This window comes from Cottoperca gobio, chromosome 16, assembly GCF_900634415.1.
Source record: "Cottoperca gobio chromosome 16, fCotGob3.1, whole genome shotgun sequence".
NCBI classification, from domain to species: Eukaryota; Metazoa; Chordata; class Actinopteri; order Perciformes; family Bovichtidae; genus Cottoperca; species Cottoperca gobio.
In genome coordinates, this window is record NC_041370.1 from 15,168,589 (window position 1) to 15,192,834 (window position 24,246).

The 24,246-nt window shown below is 40.9% G+C and overlaps 1 protein-coding gene across 6 annotated transcripts in view; it reads left to right on the plus strand.

Moving 5' to 3' along the window:
- The window catches only part of LOC115021179 (protein MTSS 1-like), a 47,118-nt gene that overhangs the window by 20,012 nt on the left and 2,860 nt on the right, over positions 1 to 24,246 (plus strand). For 2 of the 6 annotated variants that reach the window (XM_029451393.1, XM_029451392.1), the window contains 12 exons: positions 9,183 to 9,267; positions 10,628 to 10,719; positions 10,914 to 10,988; positions 17,917 to 18,074; positions 18,287 to 18,394; positions 18,592 to 18,689; positions 20,100 to 20,364; positions 21,737 to 21,850; positions 22,251 to 22,496; positions 22,698 to 22,898; positions 23,554 to 23,713; positions 23,839 to 24,096. In XM_029451393.1, the coding sequence (XP_029307253.1) occupies positions 9,183 to 9,267; positions 10,628 to 10,719; positions 10,914 to 10,988; positions 17,917 to 18,074; positions 18,287 to 18,394; positions 18,592 to 18,689; positions 20,100 to 20,364; positions 21,737 to 21,850; positions 22,251 to 22,496; positions 22,698 to 22,898; positions 23,554 to 23,713; positions 23,839 to 24,096 (1,860 nt within the window). The remainder of the gene's footprint in view (positions 1 to 9,182; positions 9,268 to 10,627; positions 10,720 to 10,913; positions 10,989 to 17,916; positions 18,075 to 18,286; positions 18,395 to 18,591; positions 18,690 to 20,099; positions 20,365 to 21,736; positions 21,851 to 22,250; positions 22,497 to 22,697; positions 22,899 to 23,553; positions 23,714 to 23,838; positions 24,097 to 24,246) is intronic. The other 4 variants (XM_029451396.1, XM_029451397.1, XM_029451395.1 and 1 more) reach the window with 4 other exon arrangements.

The following is a 24,246-nucleotide window of genomic DNA, read 5'->3' on the forward strand; positions in this document are numbered from 1 at the left end:
ATAGATGACAAGTATAGTCGGTGTAGATTGTGTTTCTGGGTGGATTTCCCGTCTGGGCAACCAACGTTTCATCATTTTATCACACAATTCCATTTTCATTTTAGATAATTTTCCCATTGCTGAAGATCACATTTTGTTGTTTTTCCTTCAGCACTTTGATGGCTAATTTTGTAGAAGAATTTTCCTATGGAGAGCGCAATTTGGACCAAGCTTCAAAACTAGGCGATGTCGAGTAGTGGCATTACCTATTTCTTACCTTAAATGCTTTCAGAAATAGATTTTGGTGTATTGTTTAGATGGAATAACAGAACATTTATGAGCAGGCCGCCTTGCTGGATCCCTGTTTGAAATAAACAGAGAACCAGGGACCTGTAAGATGCATTCCACGATAGGGTACGTCACCAGTGGGAAGTGGCCACTTTTCATGTGGACCAGCAAACTTTCTTTAAGAGCACGTGTCAACAAGCTCTTAATTCTCAGTATGTTTTAAGTATACCCTCTCCACTCTCCTTACTTGAAATACCCGTTTTTCTCTGTATTATTTGTTCATGCATGTTGTAACAAAGTTTTTTTTCTATTGCTGAAATTTCTTAAATGTTATATTTGTTATTACTAGTTTTGAGACACATGTAGTTGATATTTGCAGAACCTAGAACCTTGAACCTTGAATATTTCTGCCATGTTGACAATGTAAAGAATTCCAAAATGTCACTTTAAGCTGAATTTCTTTAGCTTGTGTGAGAGTAATGCAGGCAACTTTGGCTGTGACTTTAGTCTTGCATACAAGACAAACGTGACTCAAACCCCATGACTCAGACCTTAGTTTATTCAGTTGGTGTTGCGTTCAGTTATTGCAGTGGGAAAATTAACCTCTGTCCTCTTCACTGCAAATGATTAACTGTGGCATCAGACTTTATGCACGTTCTGACCATATCCTGGCGTCACTGGTCTGTGCTTAAACATTTGTCCAATACATTTTGAAAACATTTCTTTAATGTTGACTTTTATCTTGAATTGGTTTCATGGTTTGTCTGTTTTTAAATTGCAATCATCTTTGGCACTGCTTCTCAGTTCTGCTTACCCCAAATAAGGATGGCATTACTCTCACCAAAGAAGCAATGAATTTAGTTAATTGGTAAAGGTCCTAGTAAATCCTCTCTGTATCTGTCTGTGGAATGTGTGTCAGACCAGAGAGGAATATTAGAGAGAAAGTGGGGCACCAGAGCCCGGAAAAGAGCAAGAGTGGGCTCTAGGGTAATCTATTCTTTCTCGTTCACTCTCTCTGGTCATCGGTGGTGGATACGCCTAAATCCCCTCGTTGGGGGCTTTAATTGGTTAAATTCTGGGCAGCTGACTTATAGCTGCTATGAGCTGTTACATGCTGTGTAGAACAACATTCAGGTACTGGCTATCAGTGAATAAAGCCCCATATTGCTACAACTGATGTTTTTTGGTTTGTTTAAGGTTTTAGAGGTTATTTGTTCATACCACATTTGATGTCTTGAATGCTGAGAAAGCAGAGCATCTAATTGCACCTGTTGTGATTTATATTGTCCAAAAGTCCGTTGGTCGTAGATTTTGCCTAACATCAAAAGCCTGTTTATTGCTATTTGTACCTATTCATACTAGAAAGAGGTGCATTTCGCCAAAATTCACATATCCATCATTCCACCCAAGATTCAAGAACTGACTGTGTCCCTAAACATGCAGCTCTGAAGACCTAGTGATGATCACATGTTAACTAACTGCTACTGTATGTGCGAAACAATGTGATAAACAGGGTATGTGCAGGCGTTTTATTATTCAGACGAGTGATGTTTGCCATTTAATATGTTGCTATTCTTCAATGTTGTTGAACGTATACTGTATTTTCATCATGTACTTTCCCATGGAACACTCTCCACATCTCTTTAAGCATTTATTTCTGTCCTGACTCTGACCGCTCATTGAACTGGCCAACTGCTTACTGACTGGATTAACTCAGGCACCATGTTAACATTATGGTACTACATTCACAGAGACATCAGAGACGAGGGGCGGGAGCAGAGGACTAAGCCAGTACAGAAAGAAACGAGAAAGAGAGAAAACTAAACTGAACACTGTGTGGAGCGTACAATGGAGAACAACTAGATCAGAGAGGGAACAGCTTAAATAAGAAATCAAAGGATTACAGTAGAATAAAGGGGAGAGGCTGGGGATAAAAATCCTCCATGACCTACTTTTGCATTGCAATCTGAAGCTGAATTCATTATGTGCAGTTATGACATAGCACTGTAAGAGTACAGTAAGCCAGTTAAATACATTAGCATATCAAGTCTGACTGGAGATTGTTTTCTAGCTTGGGATTTCTGTAGAGAGACCACCCTGATACTTTTCTTTTGTACTCATTCTCTTGTGCAGTGTGTAAATTCTAGCGATCACACCACAATACAGTACTGCTCTGCATAACAGTTTGTGTCCAGGCAGAAGTCTGACAAGAATATTTGCTTCATGCCATTTAATGACGGACTAAAGACTGACCCTGTACAAAAGCCATCCTTATTTAATAATCAGTGTGTCAGGCGACTGATTTGGCCGGTCCTATAGTTAACACAAAAGCATCGAAAAGTGAAATGATTTCATAAGCATTTGGATGTAGGCACCACAAAACATGATAGACGTATTTGCCTAAATCATTGTACCAGTGAGAGATCTCAGATGCAGAATATTGATAGTTTTAATGATGATGTATTGAGCGAATGGAAAATGCCATTTCTCTTTAAATAAGGACCGAATGTGCAGCAAATATGCAAGATGAGAAGTAGCTCACACAGCGCACCACAGAGTGTGACAGGAAAAAGGATGGTGGCATTTTGTAGATGAGAGCAATGCATTGTTGTTATCTTAATTGGTTCCCATCCATTGCTTTAGTATCCATTCATACCACTGTGCTGCGAGACAGAAACGGTGAAAAAGGGGGAGAATGACGAGGGATGTAGAGATACAGTAGCTCGGTAATGAGAAATGAGAAAGAGAATGCTGCAGAGAGCAATGGGGTGCATTTGTCAGCTATCTGTTCTTGTTTTTCTGCGGCCTCGAAAGCTCGTTAACATTCACACGGCAGAACCACACTGAGGTGACATACTGTCACTTTCAAATGACCCCTCTTTGTCATCTATACTCTCTTCTCCACTTTATCTTAACAATGCAAATCAACATAATAACTTTTCCTATGTTTTACTTTCAGTGCAGTCGTCCTCTCCCACTCTTCATGATACATTTTTCTCTATTTTGCCCTAAGCATTGTGTCAACACTTTAGATTTTGAGTGCATTTTGTACAGCGTTCATTAGTATTGAGGCTGCAGCTCTACATTGGCCCACTGACACACTTCTGTTATCAGCCCCGGCTCTGTTTAATGTAGATCAGTCCAACACTCTTTGAAAGCACTCCATCTCTAAATCATCTTTGTACAGTATACATCATTACATAATTTATCCCTGTAATGAGTCTTTAAGCTGCTTGTACTTTCCACACCGATGGCGAGATGACAGCATGGAGGGGAGGAGTGCAGAAAGGAAATGAGTTGGAAGATGGAGAAAAGAAGGGATAAAATTGAGAATAGGAGAGGAAGGAAGGGAGGGGAAGCAGAGAAAAACAAGAGACAAGATCAGGGCAGAAAAAGAGGGGAAATAAAAGCACACTAGGAGGAAAGCGGAGAGGAGGTTGGGGAAGATGATGCCTTCGGGTGAGGGGAGTCTCATGCATTACTATTCGGGATACATTTCACTGCATTGCAGTGGCACACTGACACACATTCACAACTACAGTTTACAATGAGTCTGTATTGGTTCTTTTTTAAGAAGACAGATTATTATTACCTTTCTGTAGAATTGCAGTCACTTTTACAATCTGGTACATTGTTGGCCCATTGCCAATGTTGATAACTATCGTCACTAAGCTACACACCCAGCTGTTACTTTACTATCTGCATAAAGACGTCAGCCTGTAGTCTCATTTGACTATGATGCAAACCATTGACAAACAGCATCATGGGTTTAAAGCTGTCTAATGATCCACCCTCCCCTCTGTCTTTCTCTTATCTTTCCTGTCAGTATTCAGTGTATATGGTGCTATTTAGTCAAATAAAGGGTTGTTTAAATGTATAATGGTCAGTCCTGGTTCGTGTACATGTCCTCTTCTAACTTAACTTTTCATAGTCTCTCTCTCGCTCTTTTCTTTCAACACCTGCTCTCTGCTCATCTTCTCCTTATTTTCCCTTCTCCTGTCTTTGGATGACAGCTGTTGGGAGCTGCAGTCAGAAAGTCCAGAGTTTTTGTGTGTCAGCACTAGTCACACTGCAGCAGGTGCATGTGTGTGTTCGCCCGCCCACACTTTTGCATGTGTTGGTGCCCATTGAGGCTAAACTCTCTGTCTGTCGAGTGTGCGTGTGTGTGTGTGTGTGTGTGTGTGTGTGTGTGTGTGTGTGTGGCTGTGGGTAGACGGGGAAAACTGACTTTCTGTCAGCAGCTATTGATGAATGAAGATGTGAGCTTGGTTCCTAAGGAGGCCAGGCCATCTTTTAGAGCAGACTATTATAAGCCCTTGACCTTGGAGACCATGCAGATTCCTGTAAAATTAATCAGGTCTCCTTAAGACAGTAACATACATAAGAATTTTTTGTTCTAATTTGTTGAGAAAAAATTGTGACTATTAGAAATAGAATAAAAATTACATAAGTATAAAGTTAAAAAGTCAGTTCAATATCCTTGTTGTTGGAGATGCTATGCAGCAGAGGTGTGTGTGTGTGTGTGTGTGTGTGTGTGTGTGTGTGTGTGTGTGTGTGTGGGTGTGGGGGGTCTCCAGTCTCCAGTCCTCTTATCAGTGTAACCACTGGTCCGTAGTTAACAGCGAGCATCTGGTGTCCATACAGAGTTGGTTTGCGCTTGCAAGCCTCTCTGATGTTTATGTAAAAACTACCCCAACCAAGTTGGACAACTCAACATTTTTTCTTCTCCCTTTTTGCCCTGGACTGTTTCTCCTACTTGTTTCTATTATGTCTTTTATAATAATGTGTGCACATTTAAAATGTAGCTTTCCCACCATTCTCTCTCCTCCCTGTATCACTCATATTTCGCTCGTCATATCAACTTTCCCTCCTTCCTCTAATGGCAGGCTGCAATCTGTGTAAAAATGCAGACTTACTGTGTTCTATGCTTTCCTTAGTGGGTTTAGCAGAAATTAACCATGGGTCTAATTTTATATATTGCCAATATTATTGATGGTCTCAGATTGCATCAAATTCTTCTCATAGCAACCAAAAAAGGAGTCGTATTATATAAATACAGATAAAGAAAGGAACCTTGTCCTTCCACTTTTATTTACCCTGTGGAGAAGACGAGCTGCAATGTTTACTTACAATTCTGTAAAACTTTTAATTGTCTAGCAAGCTTATTTAGCAAGTGAGTTAATGGCAAGACTAGCCAAAGATACACTGTGGTCACTCGCACAGGATGTCTGTCTAATGAACTAATAATAAAAAATTGCCAATATGTTTCAAATACATTGATTTATCAACATTTGAATCTACTGTTCTGTCGAAGTCCTTTTTCTGCTTTCTTAAAAAATGCACACACTCACACGCACACTCTGTCAGCATAGTGTGACATTCCAAGGAACAGTCTGGAAGGGGGTTGAGGACAGAGACAGACTTGGCAGCTCCTCATCAAATTGCCATACTATCTCTCGCTCCCTCTCACACACATAGACACATACACACTGATGGAAAACTATCACCTCGGTCACAAATGTCCCTAGAGACCATTGAGACACTAGTTTCCACAGAAAACTGAAATATCACAGACTAGAACAACAGACAGACAAAGCTTTGTTAGATTTATATATGAAAAGTAGTGGTTGTTAGTATACCAACATGAGGGAGAGAAAAAGCATCAGTTTAGCACCATTTGTGCACAGATCCACCTAAGAGTCAAGCTTGTCGTGTTTTAAGTGTATGTGTGTGTTTTTGACTGGTTAAGTGTTGGTGGTGCAGGGATAATTAAAAGCCTCAGAAACAACCATGTCACACAGCAGCTATTTCTACTGACAGCCAGCTATGCCACTAGTGTGTGTGTGTGTGTGTGTGTGTGTGTGTGTGTGTGTGTGTGTGTGTGACAACTGGAGCTGCCAATAGAGCTATTTCTATCCGGGGGTCACTCGGTGCTAGACAGAGTAGACGATGTGTGTTAGCAGCCACTTTATCCTGAGAGCAACAACTTTCCACAAACGGGGCACATTTGCCTAATATCCACTTTTGGCCATCCTCCAGCCCCTTCCTCTGACCGCTTGGTTGGAATCAATATCATAATTAGTAAGAATCATCTTTTTCACACTATCAGAATATGGAAAAACTATGCTAAATTAAATATAACATAATCACAAAATTAACAAATCTGTCATACATACAAAACAACTTTACTAATTTATACCTTCAAAAGTTGCTAACAAAAATGTAACCACATGCTGCAGGGCTGCGCATTGTATTGGACTGCATTCATAGGCTATATACTATACTTCCCCATGAGTAGGCTATGACATGTAAGTGACTTTATGCAAAATAGAAAACAAAAGGGTCCTAACCTCGTAACACTATTGGAGCCCAAGTCGGAGTGTAGCAGTCACACACAACACACGCATACATACATACATACATTGTTTCCATGGTAACTGGCAGACTTGGCAGAGGCCACATTGACCAGCTACCTGCTGTGAGGGGGATAAACGCACAAGTCAATGGACGACTTTGGAGTCGATTTGGACAAAGCGTCAGCTAAATGTAATGTAATGCTATTGTGTAACAGTTTTTAGTTGCAAGGCTCGGTTACCTGGAATGTCTGCCCGTTAATGCTCATGGCATGGGAGCAGTTATTTTGCCATACCCACGTCTTGAGCAATGCTAACGTCTGCTGACGCATTTCTGACACTTTCATATATGACCTCTTCCAAGGAAATGAGCATTTCAGTAGAATTCCATTCAAATGGAAACGGAGGTATTGCAATAATCTCTGCGAGCTAGAGATGAATCATTCTATCACACCCATAACGGCACACCTGTGTCAAGAGCAGATTGTCGTTCTCTTGTATGCCATCAATCCAAGAGGGTGGGTGGTGGGTGAAACCTACTGAAACCAACCTCTTCTCTTGACAGCATGGGCTACTACTGGACAGTAACTTTCTAACAAAAAACGTTAGCCACCCTTTAATCCTACTTTCTTTTCCTTTGGCTGTGTGGCCTCCTCGTGGTACTTTAGCATCTATCAGCCACACCCTCTAGAATAACAAGCAGTCAAGGTAAGGGTGAGATGGGCAGATGGATGGATGGATAGGATGACTAAACAAGTCAACGCAGGAATGAATGAGCAATATGGTGTTGTATAACAGGAAGGTCTTTTATGGCATGTCGTAGCCACACCCTCTGCAATAACAAGCACGCACAGTAAAAGAGGAATGGACTAATGAATGGATAGAGAGAAAATGTTGAGGTTGTAATGGGCTCAATGGGACTGACATTAAATGATCTATTGGAGAAAGTTTTAATTTGCCATCTAGAATGGCTTAATTCACTGTCCTGCTGTATCTCTCTGTTACAGCAGTTGGTCTCTGCGTTGCCCTCTTTTCACTGAGCAGTCAAAAGCGCAGTGAGCTAATTCTGGTCTTTTAAAAGAGCAGGACAGATGCAGATAATAAAAACCAATTCTTAGACAGTTTTTTCATAATTACACAGCGTCTGAGACTAAAAACTACAGATGCTGTTCCACTGGTTTAGTACCGTGTCACTCTATCAAATAGACCAAGGCAGTCAGCTTTAACGCAGAAAGTATCTTACTGTGCTTATTTTACACATCTGAACCAAATATTCTGTATATATGTAACTGTAAATTTCAGGTGAAAATACTTTATCCAATTAACATTTCTTCACACATGATTCTTAGGAATTTACACATTCAGTAATTCAAAGAATATTTTCCAAACTATCCCACTCCAGCCCATCTGAGATACACAGTTCATACAGGTTAGCTCCAAAGAAGGAATCTGGTTCTGGTGCACACATTTCCACAAATGTTTTTTTTCCTACCATACATTTGCTTTGCCCTGGTCACATTACTATTCAGTAATACATTTAGTTTGGTTTCGTCCATGTTATGTATGTGTGTTGTAAATCTGTGTGTGATTGAATGACAGCTCTGTGTATGTGTCTCTGCATGCAGCAAGGACTTCGCTGACAGCAGAATGGCTTGCTCTGTTGGAGGGGATTCACATTTCACATCAGATCATCACAACCAAGCTGTCTCTAGCCACACACACACACACACACACACACACACACACACACACACACACACACACACACACACACACACACACACACACACACACACACACACACTGGTGCAACCCCGCAGAGAAACCAACTAGTCATACTGAGCAGCCAAACAATAGGTCTGTCAATCAACGTCAAGTCCCTGCTTAGCTGTCGAGCCTGAGGCCCTCCAGTAGACAGTTAGTTATCCTATGTGCAGGAAACTGACACTAGCCTCAAGCATATAAAGGCTCCAGCTCCAACTTCCCATCATTTTATTTACCTGAATATGTGGGCTATTCATAACTCGGTGTTTCCCACTGATCCCACAGTGGGGTCAGTGAGTGCATGTTACAGATGTTTCATTTAGAAAGTCCAGCCATGTTTTTTTCCAGAAGCAAAGTCACTCTCAGTCTAGTATGAAGTTACTTCATTAGCAGTTCATTCATTAACATTAGCTGACTGATTATACTGTACACCAATATAATTGCAAAACTCCTTTACAATCAGTTTTTAGATGGACAGGAACCTACAAGTTGTTTTGTGATCAATGGAGTTCAGTTTCATCTTTTCACATAGGAATGAATAAATACGTTTTAAAATCCCAACGTCTTTAGTTACCTATTTATTAAAATATCCTGCTAAATGACGCAACTGCAATCCTAAAGCTATGGAAATTTAACAAACAAAAAACATTTTGATGGTGGATAAATTCTGATAATTAATTCCAAAAACAGACTTAGACAGCTAAAGCGACGTGAAATGGTTTTGTAGATGATTGGATGATTTTAGCAATTAAAAGCTCATGTAAATAGTAATTTTTTGTCTTTCTTCTTGTGTTTCAGGTGGGACCAAAGACATTGGATCAGCGTTGACCAGGATGTGTATGAGACATCGCAGCATAGAATCTAAACTAAAACAGTTCTCCATGTAAGCAAATTTACACGTGTATTGTTGTGCTGCTTTACCATTTCTTTGTTTCTCCTCAACCACAATACTACTGACATTTACCAACATACAGGATCTGATATAATGTACATCTTGTGCAATTCTGTTGAATGATTAGCTGGGATGTAAGAGGGGTTGGGTGGGAGCTGGGATTTAATAGGGGTTACCATGTCAATTAGGTTTTATTGAGCTAAAAATGGAATATTGACAGGAAGTTATGTGTCATACACCTCCCCTCTACACACACTAAAACCCTGCCACTTTCAGGTTGTCAGCACTGTAGAGCCTTTCAAAGATAAACATCTGATTGGGTTAAAGTTAATTGCCTTTCACAGTGTGACCTATATTAGTGACTCACAGTTGGTGTACGTTTACCCAATCTGTTTCCCAAACAAACTCTAATAAATGGCCTGCATTCAAATTGTTGTCGCAGCATATCCTCCATGTCTTGACATTTTGCGTGCGTGGGTGAGAATGCCCCTTGTCGGGGATTTGCTGGGAAAGAGACGATTTGTCTGGCAACACAAGTATCTCTAATGTTTCAGTGTTGCCACACATACCACATCTCTCTCTCTCTCTCACACACACACACACACACACACACACACACACACACACACACACACACATTACACAGACAAGGGGCTCTCTAATATCGGGTGGCATTTCAGTAGAGATTCCACTTGGATCTCCATAGCAGGGGCTGTATGCAGGGGGGCTGTGGTCACCACCCACCCACTGACACACACACACACTTTTGGTGAAATGTCTGCAAGAGGGAGAAGTCTAATTTTAGTTTCATGCAGTAAGCCTGCAGCTGCCTACCTCTCACACTTACAGCCTCTTCAACACACTCACAAATGCATCTCAAATACAAGACGGACACATTTGGGTAATGATTGACAGACTTGACTGCACAGGCTTCTTACTTCCTCTTGTGACACACAGTCAGACATAACTAGACTTTTTTCTTCTCTCAGGTCTCTGTTTTACTTCCCTTTCTCTCTGCCTGTTAATGATTGACAGACAAAACTATACAGTGTATAGACCGAAAGGCAAACCAGACCTAATGATTTTTATGTCTGACGCTGTCTGCTACTTTATAATTTGGTGACAGATTTACTGACGAACCCTGCAGAGCAGGTCTGGTATTTAACATTTTATAAATAGGTTGTTAGGTCATATGATTAGTCAATAAAATGTATGTTGGATACATGTAGTTTATGAAAATTGTAAACCCAAGCAGTTAGTGTTTTTGATGAATTCTAAGAATGTAGTCTTGAATGGTTGTATGTGATAAAGCTGAGCTCAGATTGGAATGAAGTGTCCTGCTGTTTCACAGGGCCTTCCTGGAGGGTTTGATCAGCCCTCTACAAGAACAGGTGGAGGAGTGGAAAAGAGGAGTCAACACTTTGGACAAGGACCATGCTAAAGGTAAATGCCAATGTTTTAATAATGTTGTTGTTTATTTTTTATTATGAATTAAAGCATAGGTTGACATTCAGGGTGTCATACAATTTTTGATTATTCTTCTGTCCCACAGAATATAACTTAGTGTATGAAAAGTTGTACATGAACACTAATTTTCACACAATTAGTTTACTTTTTACCTTGTCCATCTGAACCAGAGTATAAAAGAGCCCGGCAGGAAATAAAGAAGAAGTCCTCGGACACACTGAAACTTCAGAAGAAAGCAAAGAAAGGTAAAAAAAACAAAAACATATTTCATTTTTGATTTACATCCAAAGCTTTTTTGAGTCAACAAAAAAAACATTGCTACGTGCAGTTAATTTGATGGTAATGAAAACAAATATTGTACTAAATCTTGTACCTACAGATTATGAAACTCAGAAGAACTTCACCCTACACAATATACACTAGCTTATTATCTTTATTGTGCAGGCATCAAAACTAGGGGTTCACACATCTAGGGATCACACACACACTTAACAACTTGGAGCATTGTCTGCTAAAGTCAGTGAAATATATCCATCTCAAGTGTCTGCAGTCTGAGAATTTGTTCAGATTAATTTCTTGAAAAGCAAACAAGCACAATGCTTTTGTTATCCTCTTAGTTTGCAACTTAATCTGGAAGCATGAAACTTTAATCTGTTTTGCCCTTCACGCTAAAATATTAGCTGTATACATGAATTTTAAACAAAGTAAGGAATCCCGATGAGAGTCTTGCAATCATCTATTTTTTGGACGTTAATAGAGCTTAAATCTTCGGTGTGCCGGATAGAAGAAAAGAAAGAAATCTACCGGTGGCTCACTACAAATGCTATAATCCTCATGATTGTTTGCACTTTTTGTAAGTCGCTTTGGACAAAAGCGTCAGCTAAATGAACTGTAATGTAATGTAATAATTAGTTTTACTTGAACAATATGATCCTAGGCTTTTGTAGTAGTTTATTTTAGGTCTGCTTTACAGGATTAAAGACCTCAATCTGTAAAAAGTCAACGTTTAGGACTGAAGGAAATATCTGGTTATTGAAATCATAAAAGGCTTCAGTCGTAGAAACAACTTGTGAAGCAAAATGCCACCTTGTATTACAAATAGGATAATGGGAAAATGTCGTAATGTTGTATATATGTAGTTTTCATGAGACCGCAGTGATGTGTAAAGAAGAAGTTTGTCCTTACTGATTAGACTAGACAGATCTAGTGCTGCTAAACATTGCCTTACTTGGTCAGCACTCTCTGAGAGGGCATGGGCTTTTTCCTTCTGCAGTTCTCTTGGCTCAGGTTCTACATACATATTGACCCAGAGAAAAAAGACCATACACAAAAAAGGAATAAGATGATTTCAGTATGTTTAGGGATGTTGATAGTTTCGAGTTTGAGTCAGTGGAGGTCTCGCATTCCTAAAGTCAACAGATGTTCAGGAAAAAAGTACAAGAAACTTGTCAACGGTTCGTCCTACTATGCAGTAGATTTAACTTTGGCATGTAACCTATACTGTACGTAGGGATCATACACATACTGCTACAGAAGACTTGTTAAGACAGACAGCTGTCTGCATGACTTTGATTGTCATTAAACCCTGTTGGCATAAGCCAACCATACGACCATACGATTCGTCAGCACTAGGATTGTTGTCATGGTGCTCTCCTTTTTGTTTTCATTTACGAAACATCTTTTAAAGTCATTGTCTTGATCAATTGTAATTCACTGACCAGTGTAGCAGTGAGAAAGGAAGCAGTTACCCTAATGCCATCTTTTCAGATGTTTCATGTGTGTGTTAGTATTGACGCAGCAGCATATCAGCACACTGTTGGCATCAGATGATTTCATCCGTAGAAAACAAAACCTGCTGATATTTGACATTTGTTTTTGAATTGGCAATGTGACAATGTATGTAACTGGCAATTATTGTAATGGCCAAAGTTTTAACAGGACTAAAGTAAAGTAAGATTTTTTATTTCTTTTGAGAAAGCCACATCAGTAAAGCTTAGCCTGTTTTTGCATTTTAGATTGACTAAAGCCTACAAAAAAAATCATATCTTTTATAAGTTTCATCAGATACTGGGTGAGATACACTTGATTTTGACATTTTGGGGCATTGTTTTGGCTTTACAGTCCTACATTGCGCAGGCCTCAGGACACACAAGACTGCTCTTTTTTAAGTGATGCATTAGTGTTACGTGCTGGCCCTTTTTCAGTTGATTTGGATCTCTTTCCTCTCCCTGTCTCGGAGATCTGATACCCCCCTTCTCCTTATGCTGCTCTGCAGTTGATAATCTGGGCTAAGATATATAGTCTGAAACTATGGTCCCCTATAGGTTTTTATTTAAGGATACAGAAACCACTTTCCATCCTTTCTACTGTTGCCCCTTGTACCTCCTCTCCTTTGTTTTTGTATAGCTCCTCTCATTCACTGTCTGCACTGTTCTTGAAAAGGAAATGTGTCAAGAAACAGAGGCGTGCTCCATAACCGAGCTTTTACTCTGACCCACTTGATGGTTGAAATAAAGAAGAACATTTCTACATTGAATCAGTATCATAGTAATGCTAAAGACATGCTGTTCAGTCTGAAGTAGAAAGAAAGGAAAGGAGGTGAAGTGGAGATATACTCGAGTCCTAAGTGGTACAGTGTGTGGCTCCATCTGCTTCACTGGTCCAGTTCTTTAATGTCACATTCAATTCTACAAATTGTCTGTCTGGTTTTTTTATCAACTCTGTGAGGTCCACCTTAAGTGTGGTCCATGTGTGGCAAGTTTCTGTTTCTTTGCTTTCACCTTCAACGAGCCACCAAATGACGAAACCAAAAAAACCAGACTATTTAGACACTTTTTACTTTACATTTAATTGCAATTATAGGCATTTTAAAATTGTAGGCAGGGAAGGTTCTCCACCATAGTTCACCTCCAGCAACCAGTTGTGACATCGGAATATGGTAAATTGCGGGATACACATCTTTCTAGGAGCAAGCACTTTATATCGTTGCTGACGGGGAGGAAATGCAAAGATACCACAGTCCTTGTTTCCTATGAATTGGAAATGTATTTTGTTTTCTTTTTCCAGCCATCTTGGGGATTCCCACACTTGATGTGAGCCAAGATTCACCTAACTTAATCTAACTGCCCCAATTCCACCCGAGAACTCTGTGACCTCTGTCAAATCAGGTTTAGGAATTGGCTACTAGCTGTAGGCCTACTACTTAAAGGAATAGTTCTCCATGTATGGGAAGAAATAACACTCCACCTGTCTGCTTGTGTTAGTGAGTGTATATGTGATGTTTTGATATGTGTCTTGTGAGGGTGTTTTTCTGACCTGAGACCCCAGCCTTTGCTAAGTAACAGCCTGTGACTGCAACCTTAATGTAATCATTGGTCATGTGAAAGCTGAAGAAGCTAATCTGATTTCCGTGTGTGTGCACATGTATTTACATGCAGGACCCCCACCATATTCATCTTGGATTAGTCACTGAATTTCTGGCAAGTTGAGTTTGGTAAAAACAATTGTAGAATATCCCTTTTTATGTTTTTAACTTAAACCAAAGAAAAGGAATGAAATATCTACTCATCTAATGAACATCTGATATAAAATATTCTTTCTTACACACATGACAGATCTCCTCTTTGCTCCCCCGGCTGTTGTGTTTGAAGTGTGTGGATGAGTGAATTAGATAACTAGTCATATTACACACATTACATGATTACACTACCATCACACCTACGAAATCCATCTAATGAAGTGATAATGCCCAGTCTGAATTGACTGGTTAAGTGCAAGTTAGAGGATGTTAGAGGATGTTAGAGGATGTTAGAGGATGTTAGAGGATGTTAGAGGATGTTACCGTTTGTTGCCATATTTTGGAGACTAGTCTTGGTTCAATTAACAGACAAACACACACAGGACATCCAAAGCACATCATCACTTAGTCATCCTGAGGGAGTGAAGCCAGAAATCAGTCAACACTACGTGTCACAAGCACTTCTCGTCCTTAACTGAACAATGAAATGCCTTTTTGTGAAATATGTTTCAGGGTGGATGTGTTTACAACGAGTCAGTACCCATGGACCTTCAATGAACCTCAGTGTTTGTCTGTGGTTGAAGAGAAAGAGGAAGTAGCAATCAGGGCTTTGCCATTCACATAGTTGCACAAGTTATGGCACAGAGACTGGGAATGTGTTCAGTTCAGCACTAACAACCCCTCTGCTTACCACAAGTTAACATCTCATGCCAGGATGTGCCTGCATTGTCTCAGTGCACGTGTGTGTGTGTGTGTGTGTGTGTGTGTGTGTGTGTGTGCGTGTGCGCAACCTCCTCCATCCCTGCTATTACGTTTATTTTTACATCAACTCTGATGTCTGCCTCAAGCTGATTGAGTAATGACAATGGCTTTTGGTAGATATTTTTCAGTCTCTGCGTGGTTAGTTCAAAGTAGTTTATGATATTTACTCTTGATGGTCAGTTTCCACATGAGTATATGCATATCTGGAATTTATGACCCTGTGATTCACTTTTAAAGGCCTAAACTCAAATATTTCTCAGTGATCCTCAATGAAATCAATCTGCTTGCATTTGCAGAAAAGTACTCATGTAATTAAGTGAGTGAAAGGACAAGGTGCTTATTGATGGGTGAACCTTTAACAAAAGTATATGAGGAAGTAATGTGACGCTGGTTGTGATAGTGTTAAGCACTACTCAAGATACTCATGGGCACTACCAAAACGGCAACAAAGATGTGGCTTTCCATCCCTCTCAATTAACAGTAGCGTCTTTCCAAACCCACTGTGGAATTGTTGAGAATACAATCTGTTAAGACTTAAACTGGAAATACAGAATACAGTATTCTCTCCTTCGTGTTACTGCATGCCAGGGAGACACCACAGCATTGCTTGCTTAAGGACTTGAAAAGATACTTTTCTAGATAGGTTCCAACTTATGCCTTTATTTTCAAGTGTTTTTGTATTCATCTTAAAAAGAGTTAATAAAAACACTGCTGTGATGTGACAGGAATATTCCTCAGTGTCGGATAACGTATATCTCCGAGCATTACAGCAGAGCATACATTCACAGACACGTCGCTCTAGAGAACTGGAAGAAGGTGACGTGCAGCAGGGGGGGGAGGGGGGGAGTTGTGTTGTGTTGAGCATCTTTTGTTCATACTGTATCATACTGTATCTACTTTATGCACTTCATACATGATTTTTTTTGCACTACCTTTCAATAACGATTGACCAGCTGTTTATAACTAGTGATTAAAACATTATTTGAAATGTCAGCCCAGCTTACAAATAATTTCCTTGGCAATAAGATGGAATAAGACAAATTTTGCCTGGAGGGAAGTGAATAATAATGAGTTCTGTCCTGCAGTGGAAACCAGACTAATGAGTGAGGCCTGTCTCGCCCTCTCAGGCTCAGTCATACTGCCAGTTCTCCACAAAACCTTGTACAATGTAATTGTATACTTGTCTCCTCTAAATGTGGCCTTTAGATCTATATGAGACTGAAAATATATACTGAACTTTCTAGTCTACAGTCCATCTACTCCATTATGGTCTCCATAGTGTAATATAGTAAGAACTACCATAAACACGCACATAACCCACATTCCTCTCAGCGTCACGGTCACTAAACTGAGTTTGGTAAATGGATTCCCTCCATATGGAAACTCAGTTTGTCTTATTTTGTCAACAACCATCAAGTTCTAAGGACTGTCTACACGGGACTCATATTATATTTATTTTTGTGGCGTTAGTATACTTTAAAAGTTGCAGTAAATCAGTAAATTCTCAGTCATGTCAGCTGTGCTAGTGGTCGCATAATGACAATAACTGTTTCCATTTGGTGCTTTTCCATCAACTTGGCTCTTGAAGCCATTGTTGATTTGTTATTTTATGTGTGGTCTAGTTGACGGAGTCGAGATATAACGGTGGAAACGGAGCTTCCCACATGCTGCATCATACATAATGTATCGACTGCACTGACACATCTTTATGTTTTACATTTGAGGTGAAGATGAGTTGCCTGTGTAACTCTATCTGCATATATTTTCTAGTGATTGCATGGTATAGAGCCGCACGTCAAATGCCGACGAAAGACGCCAGTTTGTTATCTTTGCCCAGACTCAAGCGCAGACAGACAGACCACAGAGTTGTTCACTGTGGGTTTAACCTTGATGTACCAAAGTCAGTGTGTGTGTGTGTGTGTGTACGTGTATGTGTGTAAGTGTAGTTCAAGTGGTTAGATAATGCCTTTGAGTCTCACTGTTTGTCAACCTGGGCAGTCGCCAGCCTTCCTGCCTCCTTAGAGAACTTAAGAGAGCTTGATCCTGCTTCAGGGTATCCTCTCCTGAAAATCGCACACTCACCCACATTAATGCATGCAACCACACACAAACCTAGATACACAGCACAAAGACGCACAGTGCTGAACAACAGGATCACCTTGGGAATGTAATTGCCCTAAGACATTCCTGGATTTACATATGCATATTCAAACACACATAAACAGCACAAGGACCAGATGGTCTTGGAGATACCTTGCACACTTGTCATTTGTGAAAGCACACATAGTCTATAAACACTGACATTTAAGTGAGTCACAAGCGGTAATGGAGAGATTTTTCTCTGAAGAATGGATTGAAGTCCTAGACGAACAACAGATTAGGCTGAAGTAGATAACCTTCTTGCCGCCTCTGAACAAGAGACAGGAAACACTTCCACGACAAGAGTGGCCCTTCATGCAGAGTTGATAGCCAAAAAGACATTCAAATGCTAGCACTGAAGATAGCAATGTCCACAATGAGAAGATAAACATGTAAAGCAGTGGTAACAGTTCAAGCCACCGGCAGAGACAAATGATAAAATCCAATGTTCTTTCATTGCTACATGATCATATCATTTGTGATTATTCATGCATGTTACAGTAGCATAACGAGAAAAGGCTCGGGAATATTCTGAGATTATAAAGTCGAATATTTCCAAGAAAGAACTCATAAATTGAAACTTTTTCTCTGAATGTTACCCCCGTATTCTTTTTATTTAATTTGTTTTACAATGACCCAAATGTGTTGTCGTTATAAATGAAGTCATAGGCATGTGTTTCCTTGAGAGTTGGCAGTTTTATTATACCTGTAATAATATAGTATTTATTCGTTTTTGTGTGTGTTTTGTTTCCAAGGTCGAGGTGATATCCAACCCCAGTTGGACAGTGCCATGCAGGATGTCAGTGACAAATACATTCTGCTGGAGGAGACAGAGAAGCAGGCCCTGAGGAAGGCTCTTATAGAGGACAGACAGAGGTTCTGCTGGTTCGTAGCCATGCTGCGGCCTGTAGTGGTGAGTACAGCGGGCATAAAAGAGAGAAATGAGCCGTCAGAAAGCACTCGAAGAACAACAGAAAGTCACCTCACTCCACAGTGTCCCGCAAACTGGAAAAATGCATTTTCCAGCCATCATTTAAATACCTTTTTTTTTGGGTATCTTTTACTGTTGTGTAAACTCTTGAATGAGAGCTCATTCTACCACTCGTATACCATTCATTCTTTTAGGATGAGGAGATTTCTATGTTGGGAGAGGTCACCCATCTCCAGGCTATCTCTGATGACCTCAAAGCCCTGACCTCTGACCCGCACAAGCTTCCCCCTGCTAGTGAACAGGTGAGGAACAATAGGAAAGGGGAAACAGTCTGTGCTTAAACAAGTGACCTTCATCTCCAACCTTACAGTACATACTCCTTTATGACTTGTTTTTATTTTTTTTAAGGGGTCATATTCCGTGGATTAAATGAAGCTTTGTTAGGTGCCGACCCAAAGTATGATTTATACGTATGACTAATATTTTCCTCCCCTCTCAGGTGATCTCGGACCTTAAGGGCTCAGACTATGGTTGGTCATATCAAACGCCGCCCTCATCCCCCAGCACCACTACGTCCAGGAAGTCTAGCATGTGCAGGTACGCTCCGACAGCCAATCACAAGACTCATGGCCACAAATAAGTGAAAGAGAGGCTTTGTCTTTCAAGTACACTTTTATCTAGTGTACCCATGAACGCATGAGATGCAGTGTGCCAAAATGATGTTGAATGGGAAATTACTTTATTTATTTAGTTATTTTGGTCAGCCATTTCCAAAACCTGAAGAGATAAAACTGCATACAATGACTATATTTGGTCAATGAGATGTATACACATGGGATCTACTGTAACACTGTAAATGTGTCCTGTAGACTCTTTGAATGGTTAGGCATCTTCTTGGTGACAGGTTACGTAGGTGTAATGCAGTAGGGAACAAGGACATGGATAAAATACTTTAGAGTTGCCCAATCTCTGTCTGCCACCCAGTGGTCAATCTGGAGGAGTTTGCAAGTGTATTATTTTAGTTATTTTGTGTCTCTGCTTCATCTCTTAGTTAGTGACAGTTGTTCATTAGTTCACTTCACTGAGAAATCCAGTTGAAGTGGACCTACTTTGTCAAAGTAAAGCCTGTGGATAATTGATTTTATTTTAAACTAAGATTGAGGTGTAGAGAACTTTTAAGGAATTGACCAAAATAAAACCACACTTTTTGTTTCGTCGCGGTTCAGACCTTGTTTTCTATCGTCTGTCCTCCCTGCTTTTTGTTTGTGTCTCCCAATGATTTCCCTGAACTGTTCTGATTTTAAAGAAAGACATGTTATGCCATGGTTGTGTTTTGCTTTGCATTTGTCAATTTTGAGTTGTGGGTTTTCTGTGATTCAATCACAACTTTAGAGTATCTTTTATATCATGATGAGAATGTTTAAAGGCCTTCCAGGCTTGATGCTCATTGTTAGTACTATAAGTCTACACTGGGTATGGTTTCGCCTTGTTCTTGTGCATTTAGTTTGTACATGATTTAATACATATTGTATTTTCATAGTACAGATTTTGCAATATACCATTTTTATATCTTCCTCAGATATTCAAATTGTTACTTTGAAGTCTTAATTCACACAGTAATTAGGCCCAGTGGTTTTGCTTTTCATTAGTGTTCTGTGCCAATATTCTCAAAGGCATGGAATCTTATGATTTGCTGCCTGTAATTATTGTCATCATGAGTTCACGCCTCTTATGTTGGTTTGTTTTGTTGTGTTGACTGGATTGGCCTCAGTCACTGCTTGCTGCATCTTGGTGTGCTGTGTTAATTGTTTCCCACCCTGTCTCTCCCCAATCCCCTGCCTTCATTCCCTTCCTTTTATTCCTTTTTTTTTATCTCTTTCTTCTTCAACCTTCCTTCTTCAATCCTTGTCTTTTGGGTTCACTTGATTCTCTTTACCCCGCCCGTCACTGCCAAACTTCTCCTTCCTCTGGTCCCCCCTTCATCCTTCACTCCTTCCCCTTTCACAGTAGTCTGAACAGTGTTAACAGTAGTGACTCCAGGGGATCCAGTGGCTCTCACTCTCATTCTCCTTCCTCCTCTTCTTCCTCCTCTTCCTCACACCACCTCTTCCACCACCATCACCCCTGCCATCGGTACCGTAGCTCCACGCTACCCCAGCAGGCCCCAGCCCGGCTCTCCAGCATTTCCTCCCACGACTCGGGCTTCATTTCTTCATCACACGACCAATACACATCGTCCAAATCATCCTCGCCCATGGCAGCTGAAACAAAGGTAAGAAAAACCCTCAGCTACCCACACTTAACCATAATCTGTGCCTGCATGTACACATGGTTGAGACAAGACTATAAAACCACATATGCTCTATGATTTACAAGTCATTGTAGTCCGAGACAGAAAAAACCCCCAACCCAGCAATCACTCTTTACTCACACATCTCCCTAGCCACCGTGAGAGGCAGTTAGCTGGCAGCAGCATAAGTATGTGATCATGGTGAAGTCATTACATTGCTATTATTGCATAAATGCTCAGGAAATTAGTCTGCCTCCATTCTAGCCCTAGGGCAAAACAGGTCAGCCCCATCCTGCTATTTAAGAGAATCGACCGCTGTGACAGACTGTGGTTTGGCTTGAGCGGACTGTGTGTTGTATTTTCATTAAATGTATCACAGTAAAATGACATGTTACAGTATGGATAGTATTATTTCCAGGCACTGAGTGTGTCTCTATCAGAAGGTTAAGGATAATGATCAATGTTATTGTCCAGAGGATTATCAGCGTGGGGTTTGTGGTTTGAGATCAACCATGAGAAGCGGCTGCACTAGCTGCTTTTGTTAGCACGCCAGCAACCAGAGTTCCCCTGTCCACAACACATTGGTATAGTCAGACTCCAAGTTTTTATGATGCAGTGAAGGTGGTTTGGCAAGCTTATAGCTGACCCATTTACAGTAGAGTCATGGGAATCAGCCCTCTGGTTGCTTCATTCTTGGTGTAGTTACAGTAGTTGATTTTGTCTCAAGGCTAAACGGGGCTGACAGGGGCTCGTCCACTTAACCAAGAGTGAATAGGGCCGAGCCAGGGCTAATAATTCATGTGGATATCTTTCATTTCCATACATTTCCAATAGCCACTTCTATGGAGGTTGATGTTCTGTAGCTGGCTCCAACTCCTATTCTCTTTCTGGAGCGCAGCATGCAAAATTCATATTTCCCTATGGATTAAGTGTCTTTGATAATAAAATAACCTGGGCTAAATATATATATCATGCGTCACACAGGTTGAGTTTGTGAAGATACTTTCAACAGCCAAAAGAAGAATTACAACTTTGCCTGTGCTTCCCTTTAACAAAGTTACACTGCTGATGTCCATGCAAATAATGTTGTTATGACTCCCAGTGCACTTTCTCTACAGCCTCTATAGTCACTTGGCTGTTCTCCCCACTAACTGCTGAGAACAGTGGAAAAGTTGCCTGTGCTCTCTAACAAACTGCTCCTCTCTGTCTACCTGCTGACATGTCTGTCTTTGCAATTCTTCCCCTCTGTCCGTCTCAATTTCTCTCTCCCCCCCCTCCCTTCTCCCTCCTCCCTTCTCCCACTCTCCCTCTGGTCTCGCCCACTGCCTGCTTTCTGCTGCCCTCGCTGTCCCAGCCTTGTCCCAGTTCCAGGTCCTCTGAGGTATCAGAGACTGGGCAGCTCCACAGTGACTGCAGCTCCCCCTCTCCTCTAGCTGCTGCTAGTGCACCTCAGCACGATACTGACAAGGTGAAACACACTCATCCACCTTCCCCCTCTTTAACATTAATGTCACATAAATGCATCACAGCTTCCTCATCCTAAACTCCCAACTTGGCTGTACATTGCATCGGCTTTAGTTTATCACAGAAATGTTAAAGGATCTCCCCGGCATGTGCATCAGTTCCTCCAGTTTTCATGCAGTTCAGCATTTGTGACCATTTCCTTTGTTCTGTGTTGACGTGATGAATACAGATTCCTTATTTATTTATTTTGTCTTCCCTTTAAATAACTTCTCCTCAGTGATGAGGGCCGTTTCTTTTTTTGTTTCCACTGTTTATCATTTCAATAATTTTCCCCATTGTGTGTTTGTTCTATTTTTTTCGTTTTCTGTTATCATCCCTCCTCCCGCCGACGCTCACACATCCAGTTGTCCAATGGTTTTGACCACTACAGTCCGGCTCATTCCCCCTACATGCATAGCAACGGGGGGAGTTTGGGTTCAGGGTCAGGCACCGCCTTCCCCTTCTTCCCTCCTTCCTCCTCATCCTGCACCACCTCCTCCTGCCCCACTCGCTCATGGTCACGTCCCGCCTCAGCCTTGCTGCCAGACCACCCTCAAAACTGCACGTTGGGCTCCCCCATGGTGCCTTCATCACGAGTCCCCAGCTGGAAGGTTTGTTCATCACCTCAGGCGCCATGATCAACTTATTGCCATCCTTTTTAGTTCAACCTGCAAACCTTGTTAAGTTTTTACTGTTGTTGTTGTTGTTGTTGTTGTTGTTGTTCATCAGTTTTCTTCTGTTAAACTTTGGTTAAATATGCAGCTGAAGATTTTTAGGTGCTCATCAAAAGCACATGATGTCTTTCTTTACAGGACTGGGCTAAGCCGGGCCCTTATGACCAGCCCATGGTCAACACACTGAGGAGGAAGAAAGACAAGGGTCCCCCAGCTGTAGTGGACATTAATAGTAGTGTGAGTAACGGTAGCAGCCCGGCCATGACCTCGACCGCAGCACCAGCTACACTACAAACCTCAGTGGAGGAGAAGAACAGAACTGTGGCTGCACCTCTCAAGGTCCGTTTCAGTCTCCGTCTTATACAAACACAGCCTTCATTTAGACGATCCCTCTTTCAGCCAGACATTAAAGTTTTGGGTTATTTATAGCACATATTCACTATGTTGTGCTTCTTCATTCACCTTTTTACTTGTCTGTATTATTACCTTTCTTTTCGTTAGAACTAAATAAAGACTTTGGCAATAGCATCTTGTTAAGTTCATCTTCAGTTTGCTGTACTTAGTACTACTCTACCATCTTCTTTAATGTTTATTTCATCTGATTTATATTTTTGCTGGTTTATGTTGTTGGATGCAAAGGAGCTCCATATGGTTTCAGACATTTTGTCTTTTCTTTGTGCTTGAAAACATTAGTACTTTGTTGCAGCAGGTGGCAAATTGCCACAAAAAGAACATAGGTCAGTCCACATGTAATGCTATCCATGTTGCTTTCAAGGTTCAGGCGACCTCACAATCAACAGGCAGGCCGATGTTTTTGCAGTCATGGCATTTAGATCACATGAATGAGCCTCCCACCACTAATGTTCCCATTTAATGGCTTTCATGAGTTGTACCTAATGATTTTAATGACTTTAATCAATTGTGCCTGGCTGTATCCAAACAGTGAGACTTTCAGACCGTACTAAATGTTTTTTTCATTGGGTGATTGTTCCAGGCTGGTGATATTGAGGCCCATGAGGAACTGGCTCTGGCCTTAACCAGAGGTCTGGAGCTGGACACCCAGAGGTCCAGTAGAGACTCCATCCAGTGTTCCAGCGGCTACAGCACACAGACCAACACACCCTGCTGCTCTGAAGACACAATACCTTCACAAGGTATTACTATTGAATCTAGAGTCAGATGGTCAAGTAAACTGCTAAACTCTCTTATATCCTCTAGTATCATAACATACATGTTGTTGTACTAGCTCATTGTTAACCTTTCTATTTGTTCTTTCTAGTATCAGACTATGATTATTTCTCAATGGCCGGAGATCAGGAGCCTGAGCAGCAGCACTCTGACTTTGACAAGTCCTCCACCATCCCCAGAAACAGTGACATCAGTCAGTCCTACCGACTCATGTTCCAGAGCAAACGGCCGGCCTCCACCGCCGGCCTGCCCAGCACTCAGGCTCCTTACTATGGACAGGGGGCTTACTCTGCAGGGCCCTATCCCCCAACACCGATCCACACTGGGGCTTATCCTCCTACACCGACAGGTACACACTGCACTGATAGTGTCAATTAGATGTGTACACCTAAATCTTTCCTTTCCTTGATTTTTTTTGTCAATAACTCTCTTTTAAAACACACTTAATAAATGTTTTGTTCATGCAATACTTTAATTTTGTTAATGGCTTAAATGGATC